This window comes from Anopheles moucheti, chromosome 3 (genome assembly GCF_943734755.1).
Source record: "Anopheles moucheti chromosome 3, idAnoMoucSN_F20_07, whole genome shotgun sequence".
NCBI classification, from domain to species: domain Eukaryota; kingdom Metazoa; phylum Arthropoda; class Insecta; order Diptera; family Culicidae; genus Anopheles; species Anopheles moucheti.
In genome coordinates, this window is record NC_069141.1 from 76,091,278 (window position 1) to 76,105,012 (window position 13,735).

The 13,735-nt window shown below is 44.7% G+C and overlaps 2 protein-coding genes across 2 annotated transcripts; one reads left to right on the forward strand and one right to left on the reverse strand.

Moving 5' to 3' along the window:
* Positions 1-1,125: 1,125 nt before the first annotated feature.
* LOC128301921 (uncharacterized) lies at positions 1,126-10,403 on the reverse strand. The gene is made up of 9 exons (XM_053038596.1): positions 10,193-10,403; positions 7,388-10,115; positions 7,132-7,309; positions 6,727-7,053; positions 5,949-6,659; positions 5,333-5,572; positions 3,541-5,250; positions 3,145-3,463; positions 1,126-3,063 (listed from the first exon to the last, which is right to left on the reverse strand). The coding sequence occupies exons 1-9, from the start codon at positions 10,401-10,403 to the stop codon at positions 2,153-2,155; spliced, it is 7,335 nt and encodes a 2,444-aa protein (XP_052894556.1). The 3' UTR covers positions 1,126-2,152.
* Positions 10,404-11,255: 852 nt separating this feature from the next.
* Positions 11,256-13,322, forward strand: LOC128305959 (V-type proton ATPase subunit G-like). Its single transcript, XM_053043608.1, has 3 exons — positions 11,256-11,548; positions 11,752-11,852; positions 11,936-13,322. Exons 1-3 carry the CDS (start codon positions 11,467-11,469, stop codon positions 12,107-12,109), a joined length of 357 nt encoding a protein of 118 aa, XP_052899568.1. The 5' UTR covers positions 11,256-11,466; the 3' UTR covers positions 12,110-13,322.
* Positions 13,323-13,735: the final 413 nt, after the last annotated feature.

Consider the following 13,735-nt stretch of genomic DNA (forward strand, 5'->3'; position numbering starts at 1 on the left):
TGTTGCTGTATGTTTCGCAAAGAACTGGATTGACCTGACTGTTTTCAATTGATCGTTTTGTATTTTTGGCAGACACGTGTCAGACATTCATTGATGCATGACTTTATTTGGGTCTGGGCTTTTTTTTGTTTGGCTTTCGTTGCATTGCGGTAGTAATGGAGGTGGCTTGCAAGGAAGTCTACCCAATCTGATTGTTAAAGTATCGTAGGATGCCATGACAGAACAGAGAGTCGCCCATAAATTTAAGTACAGGCGGCGAACTTTCCTTCATTTAGCCATATTACTCTGTCTTTCCCAAGAGATAGGGTGTCCCCGAATAGCCAAAGCCCTCAGATCTTTAGGAGACAAGTTATCGTGCCGGAACAACGCACCGACTGCAGGTGAGATGGGTCATGTGTGTTTGTGACGATATCGCCGGTAGCACGGAATAGACACGGAAGATTGTGCTGCAACATCGTGCTACAGGATGCTTAAGGCCAGTGTATGAGACTAACCTGATGATGTATCCACTACAGTACCCGATCCTGTTTCCACGGGGTGAAGAGGGTTGGACTCATGGTATGTTTAAGATACATCGCCGAGGAAGACAGCCGAGACCATCGAGCACAATGCATATTTTCTATGACAAGTAGTACACTTCTATGACAGTAGTAGCTATGTCGTAGTACACTGACAGATGCCATATGACAGATTGCTGTCGGTTATGACATCATTACCGGCTTGCAAACTTGCAAAAAATGTGACAATCGAAATACTAAACACAATACTCCACCACAATACTATTCCGAAACACGCAGGTAAGGCATTTTCACGGTTCAATCGGTGAGAGAAAACAATACCACACCACGATTATCGCAATGGCAATAGCTGGCAAATATTACGGAAGCAAAAACAAGCATGGTTTCTATTCTAGCATCTAACGGTAGGATCATTTGCGAACAAATGAAAAATATGAAAATCTTGAGGTACTCCGCCTACCGTCTGATCCGCCGCGGCTCGCAATACTTACAGGTTTTACAAGGCTTCTGAATTAGTTCGTTTAATGTCCTTTTAATGATATGAACAATTTTTCAATTCTTTCACGACCTTTAATACATTGAAAAAAAAAAACACAACTTCTTCTATGATCCTAATCATATTTATTACTTCAATTGCTTGGACTATTATAAATGAAACACGGAAGCCTCCACACTGGTGCTAGATTATTTTAGTTCACTAATCGTCATGCAAGGGAGTAGGTCACACGTATTGTTAGAACTATGCAAGAGTCCACCATCAGGAAGAGTAGTTTAGCTAGATCATACGCGTTATGTTACTGTTGCTCCGGGCTTAAACATAATACACCAAAGTATAAATGCAGGTTCAATGGGTTTCCTTTGTTTTCAACATCACAATTCCCAACTGTTTGTTGCTGGTGTTTTACAATTAAAAAAATCGTACAGCTGGTACACATAGTAAATTACAACGTTGGAAAATGGGGATTTCAGATCTTATGCTAATTATATTCGTTAAATTTGCATGCATCTTTATACAGAGATTAACGTACCGTAATCATTGTTTACCAATTACATCCGTTTGTTTTTACAGCCGAACACAAGTGCCGGATTAGCAGTTTGAAGAGTTTTCCAATATTTTAAATTCAATATCTAAGAAGACAAATTGTTTTTTTTCCATTTAAACCTCTACTGTGCTATCAATGACATGTATCTGGTGTGCCAAGTTACATATGTTTATCACTGCTAGCAATATGCAGCAATGGGACGTTGAAACGCGCTCACTGTTAGCATTTTCTTATATTGCCTTAATGCCCACCGTCGCAACATTGCGAACAGTTTGTTATGAAGGTAACAAACTATGCAGGAATGACAAGGAGTCCTATGGCTATGTGCTAATGTAGGCCAAATCTTGAATGTCCGAAATGGCTTATCATGTGTACGGTGGAAATTAAAGCTTCACTTTAAATGTTCTTTACATTGGGGAAATGTTGTTCTACACAGCTTTTCGCGGAATATTGAATCCATTTTTTCACATGCAGAACTTGCACGCTGCAATGAGCGTTTATCCGCGATAGCAGGATGTAATTTGTATTGTAATGTAATATGTTTTGCTTTGTTTTGCATTCTTGTTAATGCAAGTAGCAACAAAACTAGTTTTACGAATCCTTTGACGAAGAATCGGGCAAAATGACATCATCGGGTACCATGCTGAGCAGTTCTGCTTCCGATAGTTTCGCTAAGCGACTCTCGCCTCCGGAACCGCTGGCCGGTTGCGTAACACTACCAACCGATGGCAGTGAGGCCGCAAGGTTGGCAAGCACAGCTTCGGAAGCGGTCAATGAAGTCATCGGATCGAACGCCGATGGCACAACATTTTGCGACGCCACGGCAGATGGAAGCAACGTAGGCGGTATAATCCGTTCATCAATATCACCCTGACTGTTGGCAATCGGTATGGCCGAGTATGGAATCGATGCAGCAGCTTTGTACGCACCGTACAACGCCGGTGTCGTTGGATTATACTCCTCCTCGTCGTCTTCTGGCATTTCCGACGATCGACTTATAGCCGACATTGGTTCCACATTCGATGCGCCTCCCATTCCGCTAGCAGACGATGCCCCCAAAGAAGCTTCATCGACGGTATCTGCTGTTGCTACACCAGCAACACCTGCACCACCACCCTTAATACTGGCCAGAATTTGTGATAAATTGGGCGGTATAGGTATTTCGTTGATCAGTGACGGTGGCAATGCGGAATTAATTTCCTCCTCCTTCAGATCCGCCATACTGATCAGACCTACGATCTCGTTCTTTTGTTCGGCAATTTTCCTATTCAACTCATCCATTGCGAGTCGCATTCGCTCTTCGTCCGGGTCAACGTCATGCTCAGTGACAACGCCCCGTGGCATCTTCGACGTATCGACAATTGCGGTTACATCTGCAAAGTTACTATCATCACTGCCACCACCGGGCGAGTACGGCTCATCATCATCATCGTCGATCAGCATGGAGTTTGTTTCCGGTGCACGGCTCGTTCCTACGGTGCTATTTCCTTCAACGGGTACAGCTGGAAACAAGTGGCAATATTAGTAGCATAATATACAGATAACAAGTCGCCAACACTGGAGATTATAAATTGCATCTTTACCTTTTCCGGCGATCGGTGCCTTAATAATATCCATATCGATTTCCATATCCATTGGATCGTTTACCGGCGTGTCGGGTGTATTTATTTCAGCAGATTCTCCCCTAGCATTCGTTTCGGCACGCCCCACTGTCGTATCGAGCTTTAAACCACTTTCCGATCCAGTTGCTTTGGGTGGCATATTTATATCGTTGGATGGTTCTTTAGAAGCATACTTTGTGATAACTTGCTGCGTTAAAGGTGGTTTATTAGATGTTGCTGAACCGCCGCTAGGCTTTCCACCTGTTCCACTAGTTGTGCCTCTCGATTGATGTCGTACGGTCTGTTGCAATGTTGAAGAAAAAAGGGAATTGGGGCATCAGATTTGTATTATGGTCACAAACATATTAAATTACTTACCTTTGATGCGGTGGAAGCATTCGTTGCAGTGGACGAGGATGGCCTTTTGCCACCCTTAATCTTCACCAGTATACCCAGCAGCAGGTTCGGCTTATTATCACCTTCTATAATACCGATGCCTCTAAGCGGCTTTAAAATCATCGGTATCATCTGATCCGCCGGCAAGGGAAAGATATAGAAATCCTTTATCGCAACCGACGGTGACCGTACCACACTGTATCGCTTGCGCGAGTGCAAGTGATTGTACAGCGTGTAGTATGCGCTCGCTTCCGACGAATGGAACCGCACCAAACAAACCTCCTTGTTGGGGCTTTTCTTAATCTGCCCAATGTATTCCCACACTATTTCGGGCTTAATGGTGCCACAAATGTTCAGATCCTCCGTAAAGTCTTTTGCCACATCGTGAATATCACCGCTAACGGCGCGTATTGACATTTCGATACTTGCCACATCGATCATATGCACGCTACCGGTCCAGTGGTTCTTTTCAGCTTCTGCCTTTGCCTGATCGACAACAGCTCCACCGTTCGGATCGTCCAGTGATTGACCTTCGAACGGGTAATGGGGCGGTGTTGGAATCGTTACCGTGCTAGAAGGTTCCTGGTCCTGATCGGTTTTAGAATCCTTACTTGCGTGCTCAACAGCTACTTTCGTATCGCCGGCATTCTTTTCCAGCGTTGAAGATTTTTTGTCAGCGCCATCGTTCAGCTGTTCTGTTTCTGGATTGTTGGAATCTTTGCTTTCTTGCACTTTATCACTTTCTGTTTCTGTTACTGGTAATTTTGTCGCCTCTTTCGAACCTTCTACCCTCTTCTTAGACGAACCAGATGTTGCTTTACTTTGTGCTTCACTGGTTTTACTAAGCTTTCGTTCCGACTCAGACACATCTTTAGTTGTGTTTGGATCGATCGCCTCCGTTCCACGACTGGCAGTCGAAGATCTTCGCTTGTCAGATGAACTTTTCGAGGAAGGGTCTTTTTCCCGTGAGCTCTTCGCTTCATGTTTCGAACGTTCCTTGCTGCGTTCGCGTCCCTTATGATGGCGATCACGATCTCGTTCACGCTCCCTGTCACGCTCTCGGTCACGATCGCGGTCCCTATCGCGATCACGATCCCTGCTCGAATGTCCTTCGTGGCTGCGATCACGGCTACGCTTTCGTTTGTGCTTCGATCGGCTACGATCGCGCGAACGATCACGTTCATGCTTACGGCCTCGGCTACGGCTGCGGCTACTACGACGAGATTCCTTTTTCCGCGATGAAGATGATGATGAACCAGCACCACCGGAACCGTGGCTGTCAAGCTTTCCGGCACCGATTGCCGTTACGCTACTGCTGCTCGATATCGAACCGCTACCGCCGTACATTCCCGTGTACGACTTACCGTATACACCGTAGTCGTAATCCTTCGAACGATGCGAACCGTCCGGGAAGGCAGTCGATGAATCGTCCAGCTCACTCGTACTGCTAACGGCAGAATTGTTTAACAGCAGAACCACATCCTCGACGGGAGCGGACGGATCCAGCTGGACACGATCGTCCGTTTTGCTTTCGATCACTTCTTCACCCTTGTGCGTCTTCAGCACGTAATTCTTCGCGCAGGCTAGCAAATCTAGTTCCGACTTCTTTATCATCTCTAGCTGATGCTTAGCTTCCTTTTCGCGCCATTGCGCCAATTCCTGGCTCGCCAGCTCATCAGCAGTCATACGAACCTGATACGAAAGGAATGAAATAAAAAAGGTTTGAAATAGATTACAACACTGCATCCGCAGCATATTGCTAGCGTCAAATTACCAATTGCTTTGGCTCTATCAGCTTTTCTGATATCTTCTGGAACAGCGATAAATTCTTGCGATCCTTTATGTTGAACACCAAAGATCTGTACTTGGCACGATACTTCATTCCGGTGTCCTTGTTGAAGAGAACAAACATTTGATGTTCTGTGTCTTCTACAAAACGATCGATCTCTTCTTCGTTGAGCCGATTAAATGTGCTATCTTCTTGCATCTCTGCGGTACGCTGCATTAGATGTTCCTGTTAAAAGAATAATAAATAAATGATTACTATAATTATGATATAAACCTTAGTTATATGTATACTGATTAATAATTAATGGGTGATTGAATTTTACTTGAGAGTGTTGCTCAAAGAAGGGGTGTTTATAAATATTTTACGATTCAACTCATTCATTAAATAATCATCTCATTTAATAAATGAGTTGAACTTTACACAGCCATCATTCATTTCGATTTAAACCATTCGTTCAATTTAAATGGAATCAAGGAATTAGCTCATTATTCTAACACACTAATTCCGAAATTCCAGCACTATAGGTGCCTTATTTTTATAAGCAAAAAGGATGGCCGAGATTAACGTTATTATCATTTCGAGAAATGAATCGCAAACATACCTTTAATGTTTTTTTCACAGTCACACGAATGTTCTCTCCACCGGCCGTGGTAGATGATTTGGAACTTCGAAACTGTTTCGATGGATCGGACGAGAGAGACGATGAGGGTGCAGGACTTTGTGGTGGCTTTTTCTGTTTGCTAATGCTCGTCGATAATACCAGGCCCGCAGGTGTCGTCGGCGGTGTGCTATTACTGTTACCCATTCCCACATTCAACTTCTGTTGATTTGCCGGACTAGATACACCTCTGGGCGTAGGTGTAATACCTCCCTTCGCAAGCACACCGTGGGAAGACGTGCTGGTAGCAGACGGCAACGCTTTATGCACCATTTGTTTGCTGGTTGTGGTGAGAATTTTGGGCGAATTTTGTGATTTTGAAGCAGTCATCACTGCAGCCGATGGGGTTGCGGTCGATATGACTATCTTTTTCTGTTCATTAAATTTAAGCTGAGTTTGAACCTTGCCCGATTGACCACTTACTCCACCGGTCGAGGTAATGACGGAATTTGCAGCTTTCTTTTCGGCAGCTTCCTTTTCCAGCTGCTGCTTTCGCATTGCTGCCTGCTTTTTGAGGATAATGGTACCCTGTGGGGAAGTGGGTGGTACCACTTCAAATGTAGGATGTGCTTGCAGCCAACTTTTAAGGTTTTCTAACGATGGCGCATTTTTCCCAGTTAAACAACGGCCAGTTTTGCGTTCCATAACAATCACCTGAAATTTCAAAATTCCAATGGTAAATGACTTTTGGCTAAATAGCATACATAAACACAGTTCTTACCATCTGACTGTCGCTCGATAGATCAGTAACAGCAGCAGCCGCCACTGTCACAGATGTAGACGCTACGTTTGGACGATCCTTCGATTTTTCTGCTTTAGACACGGGCAGCGAATTTGCGACAGTATTTGACGCATGCTTACGTATGCACTCGTCGCTACAGTAAATTGAGCTTGGCTTAGCTTGTTTATTACAAACGACGCAATTGCCTTCGGTCGTTGCCTCCGACGAGCCGGATGAGGCTTGCTGTGAAGCCTTCGGAGATGATGTACCCGGATCAGTAGCTCCCGTGTCACCGGCCTTTGCCCAAAATGCCATTAATTTTGGTTGCTAACGAGAATGAGAGAGAAAAGAAAACGTTACCAATAAAATGACAAAATTAAACATAGGATCAATATAGGGAATTACCTGACGATCTTGTTTCTTCTTTAGACAGTTAGGGCAAGTCCATTCGATGCCATCCTGTTCCATCTGTTGACCCATCGCTTTCGTTATGTTGACACATTTGCCGTGGAACCAATCTTCACATGAATCGCAACATATCATAAAGCGATTGTTGTGGGGTTGTCTACATATACACCAAAGCCTGCAACACAAAGGGAATCAATCGAAAAATATCATTTCTATTTCAATGCCAAACCATCTAAAGCTACTCTTTTATTACCGATCCGGATCATCTTCCGAGTTCCAGCTTTCGTCTGATTCGTAATCATCATCTTGCGCAACAGTCTCGATAGCAACAGCCACGTGCGTTGAGCTGGCTCGTTTTACGCGAGTATTATCGACCGACTGACGAACTTTGCTAATTCGTTTAGCTTTCGATGCGTCGTCAACGGTTTGCTGCTGATCGACTTCATCGTTCAAACCATCAGCGGCGATCACTACGGCCGGTGTCACAGGCCGCGAAGAGGTCGGAGTGGTTCCAACCTTTACAGACGGACGTCTCAAAGGTTTGGGTGTTTCCGGTGTTGTCGCAAACATTATTGCTTCTGAACCACCCGCAACAGAGATTGGCGACTGATCGATGGATTTGCGTACCGGCGTCATCGGTGTGGTGGGATCGCTTACTTGGGCTCGCCGCTTCGAAGCACGCGTTGTCGGTGCTTCGATTGGTGGCAGCGTAATCAAGCGCCCATCACTACGACGAATTTGGATCGCATCCTTTCGCAGTCCTGGTTGATCTGCTATACCGATGTGTTGTTGATGGACAGGTTCGGATGAATTCATTACCATCGAAGCATCCGTAGTGATGTTCTGCATCGGAACCATCGGAAAACCGATGGTGGATGGGATGCTGGATGAAGCTTCCTGTATCATCGATTGACCCGGCAACAAATTCGTTACATTGCCCCCTCCCATAGGAATAACCGGAGGGGCTAGTAATCCTTCCGTACCGATAACACCAAGCACCTGCTTATCGAGTATTTCTTGCAGTTCCTTATTTTTCGCCAATTCTGCTACATGTTCCAGCAGCTCCTCCGGTAGCGCATCGTCGTTACTGTTCAGCGCCTCAAGGATGCTAGTGTCGGGCAGGAGATCCACCACAGGTTGAGCCACTGGTTGAATCGGTTTGGCTTCGGGGAGCAATGGAGTTAGAATTGCGCCAGTGGCTTCCACCGATCCGGCGGATGTTTGTTGCAACATTTTAACAATGTTTGGTATTTCTATAGACTGCTGATGTTGTATTTGCGAGGAACTGTTCGGTTTTGATAGTGGCGAACTAGGTACCGATTGACGCAAATCTTCCTGTACGAACGCATCGATTAGATCCAGTCGTTGCTCGGTATTGGGCAGTGGATGGGCAGTAGTTGTTGGCGATTGCAGGGGCGACGCTGTTGGTGGCTTCTGTTCGGTAGGCTTTGTCAGAATGTGCATTTTTACGGAACTGGGCTGACCAGTAGTGGTGATCAATGGAGAACCAACATTTACGTTATTTGCAGCAGAAGTGATCGTAGGCGTTGGAGTTTTACCAGAATTTACTTTCTTAATTATATCCGGGGTGGAAAACAGTGCTGACATATCGCTGAACAGCGCGGCGTTGTGTGGATTAGTCTTGGGTTTCTTTTCCTTTTTAGGAACCACAACACTAGAAGTGAATACAGTTGCCGTCGTCGTAACGGCGGACGTTGACGGTTGTTTGGGTTGGCTTGAGTCTGGTTTGGTTTGTAATTTTCCAGCGCTCGATCCTGGTAACAGTTGCCTACTGGTTACACTGGTCGGTGTCGATGATCCGGACGAGGATGAGCCCGAATGAAGCTTCACAGTATCTTTCTTCGCTGGTGTTACTTTAACGATTTGTTCCGCCTTCGCAAGTAGGGTCTTCTGTGGCAACGTCTTTACTACAGATGGTGCGGTAGATTTAAACACCACTTTACCGTGCTTATGTTTATCCGTTTCCTTTGCGTTCGCGGTCTCGGCGTGATCTTTCGCGTCCGATTTTCTGTACGGTCCTCGTTGTGATGTCTTCGGAGACACTTTGTTTTTCACCAGTTGCTTCCGTTTCTTGATCGTCGTACGTCCAGTGACGCTAAAATCGGCATCCAACTCATCGTCGTCCTCCGAGAAGGAAGACTCCTCTTCCGAGTAATCCGAATCGAAATCGTCATCTTCGTCGTCATTTTCATCGTCATTTTCTTTAGCTGATTTCGTAACAGGTTTGCCAAGTTTGGTTGACTTTTTCGGCTCCGACGACAATCCACCGGTGCTGGTTGTTGGTTTTTTCAGCTTGTTTGATGTAATGGAAGCTGCACCACCAGATGCCGCTTGGGGAACCGTTTTGTTTACCCTTACATTGATTCCTTTACGAACATCGCCAAATTTTCCAATAAGCGTACTGTTAAAGGTGCTATCCGATTTCGATTTGTTCGTGGTAGACTCCTCTGAAGAATCAACATCGTCCAATATCGTTCTAGGGGGTAGCTTTTGCGTTGGTGATGAAAGCGGAGTGTAGCAATGATCGTTCGATACAATTTGCTTCAGATATTCGATGTCCACCGCAACCCGGCGCAGTGGATGCTCGTACCCGGTTAGGCTGAGAACTTGAGCAGCAAAGTTGGATGCCTCGCTCGGCGGATAGTAAGCCTCGACCGTCAGGCTTACGTGCTTCGGATCATCGTCATCTTCCAGCAGCATCGTACCGGAGCTTTTCTTACCGGGTGGGCGACCCCGGCGCGTCGTTATACCGGCGACACTGGACGTAGCGGAGCTGGTGCCAGCAACGGAATTACTGTCCTCGTTTGAGTCTTCATTGGAGCTGGCAGCATCGGCATCGGCGTCTAATTTTTGCTTCTCTTCCTTCAGGAGTCGTTGCTCTTCTTCGATTTCCTCCTCGATGCTGGGCGTTGGGGAAGAAATGCGAACCACACTGACCGATGTATCGTTCGTTTCGTTGGCTTAAAAAAAAAACAATATCAAAAAATTAAGGTTATGCTTGTTGTACAAACAACTGGACATCAAACAAAGCAATTACCTAGTAGGCTCTGGAGCGTAGCCTGATCCACAGAAACCGAGCCATCCTTATTGACCACAATGACCAGGTTGGAATCGAGTTTAAGATCTTCGTGCACCACGACTTTGCTTAAGCCACTGTCCTTGATGCCAATAGTGCCGCTTGCACCGGCATCGCTTCCGAATCCATCGCGACTAGAAGAGTCGTACACTTTGAACACTGAACTTGACATTACTTAATTCAACAAGCTGTTCTTGTGAGCATTCTTCCTTCCCGGAGCCGCTCTCGTTCACAAACTAAATGCAGTTGCGAGAAAAGATGCATAAAATAAGTTAAAAACGACACTAATCCACAGCACATGTTAACCACTGATTCATAGGCCCCGTATGTGCAGCTCACTCAAAGTGCCCGCCCAAAATTAACCAAACGATGCCAGAGAATGCACATTATTGCACAAGCTCACAGAGCCGTTAGCGGCTTCTAATATCCATCTTAATTTTATTTCATTTCACTGTATAGTTGAGTATTATTTCACTGCGTTGCTTCTATTGCACCAAGCTAATTAATGCTTTGAGAACCGAGCACAAAACAACATCAGAATGTGCGCCTCACTCGATCCGACGCCATGTTTTTTTCTCGCTCGCACCACTTCCCAACAAAGCGACCAAAACACACGCACTTATGGACTTTGTTTGTGATTCTTTGGGTAATGGAACAACAATAACCATCCAATTGATTGGGTATTCAATCAGTTTGCATTAAAGTTTTGCACTGGCCAGATTTCATTGTGAAAAGAAGTACAAAACTCGCTAGCGTACCGTCGCAATAAATCGAGATGCAATCTTTTCGCCTAGCTGAGAGTGAAGAAGAGGCTGCTCACGACCGTCATTTCGAAATGTCATATGGGCTGTGGCATTGACAGCTCAGCTTGGTAGACGAGTGCGAAACGATGGTCTAAAATAATTTTTCCGGAGGATTTTAGCTTGACGTGGTACGAAAGAATCAAGTTTAAACTATTATTTAATATAGATTTAAACGAATAATAGATTTGTTTCACGTTTTCAGCTAATAGAATCGATTGTTTGCGCACTTCAACATGGCGGCACGTACCCATCCTGAGCTAACCTTGTTGTGTTTTTGCGCTTCACCAAATTTTGACACTTGCTGTCTACGATAAGTCATTTTGTGTTCGCAGAAAAAATAGCTGATTATTCCATTGCGTGGAATTCCGTGCAAATTAATATTCAACTCATTGGTATCGTACGCATCAATCGGACGGCCGTGCATCGAACAAAATGGCTAGCCAAACGCAGGGAATTCAGCAATTGTTGGCCGCCGAAAAGCGTGCAGCAGAAAAAGTGGGCGAAGCTAGAAAACGTAAGTCTGTTTTTTTTTGTACAGGCTACACACTCATCCTCTCGTAGCAAGAAAAATCGATAGTACAAACGAATTGCCAATAGTGCGACCAACCATTTCGCGTGATGGCCTTGCCCCCTGTCCATCAAGACGGGATGCATTTGTGTGTACTTCTCCATTGAATAATTAACGCAACAAGCTAAAGTAACGTATTTTAATTGTAGGAAAGCAACGACGCTTGAAACAGGCGAAGGAAGAGGCACAGGACGAAATCGAACGATATCGTCAGGAACGCGAGAGGCAGTTTAAGGAGTTCGAAGCGAAGGTATTTATATGGTGGCCACTGTTGCTAGCTGAACATTAATGCATGTGTCTTGTACTCGGTCCATTCCATTCCACTCTTTGCAGCACATGGGAAGTCGCGAGGGTGTGGCGGCCAAGATCGATGCCGATACGGCCAGCAAGATCGTCGAGATGAATCGTTCGATTTCGGTCAATAAGGCAGCGCTGCTCAGTGAAATCCTCACGCTTGTGTACGACATCAAGCCGACGGTGCATAAAAACTTCCAATACACCAAGTAAGGACCACATGTCTATAAAATGCGTTGAACAAGCGATTCTCCTAGTATATAGATGCGTGCGCTGGTAGGAGGCCACCGAAAGAGCACACAGAAAACAGAGATACCTAGGGATCGAAATAATAGTCAGCTAACAACAAACACAAAACGCCATTAGAATCTATCGATGTCGCGTTGCCGTCTAATATGAAATTTTAGTTGAAGCTGTACATAATTGTTTCACGCTGTTCTTCTTCCGCCTGAAAAGCAGTTCGGAGTTGATGCAAAACACGTCCTTGCTGTCTTCAGGTTTCGTTTGTTCTCCGCAAATCTGTTTTTTTGTTATTGCATGTGTTATGTATCTATCGTATCCATTTTTTTTCGTGAGCGCGTTGCGATCGAAGGATCTCTTCCCAATGTTGCCTTCGCCGGTACTGAGGGAAAAGGTATATTTTAATATAAAATTTGTTGGCACCATGCCAGCTACGCTTGTGTGCGTTCCTTCTCCGTATAAAAAATCGAATCAGCGTAGATAATAGTCGCTGAAGGGCGGCTGGTTGGTCACCCAATGGCAACCAGCGATCAGAACCCTATCGGCTCATTCCAAATCTCTTTCAATCGGTGTAGTATCTTGTTGTTCCCATGCCATCATTGTCGATACTTGCTATAACATTAGATGAATTACTATCGAAAACAAAACAAAAATCATGACAATATTATCGAAGAAGAACCCCCTAGCGATTATTGTGCAGGAGGAAGATCATTAGGTCGTTCTCTGCTTAGGTCGTCGCCGGAAGCTTCATTAGTGCGATCGATAGGAGCGGTGTGTTACGTTGGGTTAATAACGCCGGATGAAGTGGTTCGATAAAGACATTGTTTACGCTCTTATAAACACTACTTCAATAACCGCACAAACGATTCTTTTGTTGCCTTATCGTTGCTTTTTTCTGTTTTATTTTGTGTTTATCCCCCGTAGTGTTTCGGGTCTCGCAATACTTGTTATAAACCCCACTCTCCATGCTATACATGTAGTTCGCGCGTGACCGTACAGCAAAGTACATTATAGTCCCCACCTTCTAACCCCTAATTTTCTTAACTGCAAACAACACAAGTATATATCGTTACAGTATACCCACGGAACGTTATCTCATAATTCGAAATTGTAAAGAATCCAATATGCTCTACATGGAATATATAGTTATGATGAATGCGGTTGAACAACATGTAGCTTCACTATTTACTTTCAGCGCGGCGAAATACCGAGATGAATTATCCGAAATACTTTTGTAAAAGTACGTTCATTATTTCACGTTAACATCAAGCACATTGAAAGGCATTCTCGCAATGAGGTTATTTGGAAATTTAGACAAGCTTTCAGGATTGTTTGAATGGCAATAGAAGTATTCTGTTCTTAAATGTTCTTTATTTTCCGTAACTCATCTGCATTTGACAAAAAGGAACCTATCAAAATTACACCTATCTTCCGCAACACTTTGCACACGTCCACGTTAACTTCCCAAAGCCCGCAGTGTTCGTTACGCTGAAGGAAAAGGTTACCTCATATTAGGCTCAGTGTCAGAGGAGTGTTTGAAGCATAGACAAAAAAAAATCCTGAGAGTCCTTGACCATCCATCATTCATCGATTTTGTAC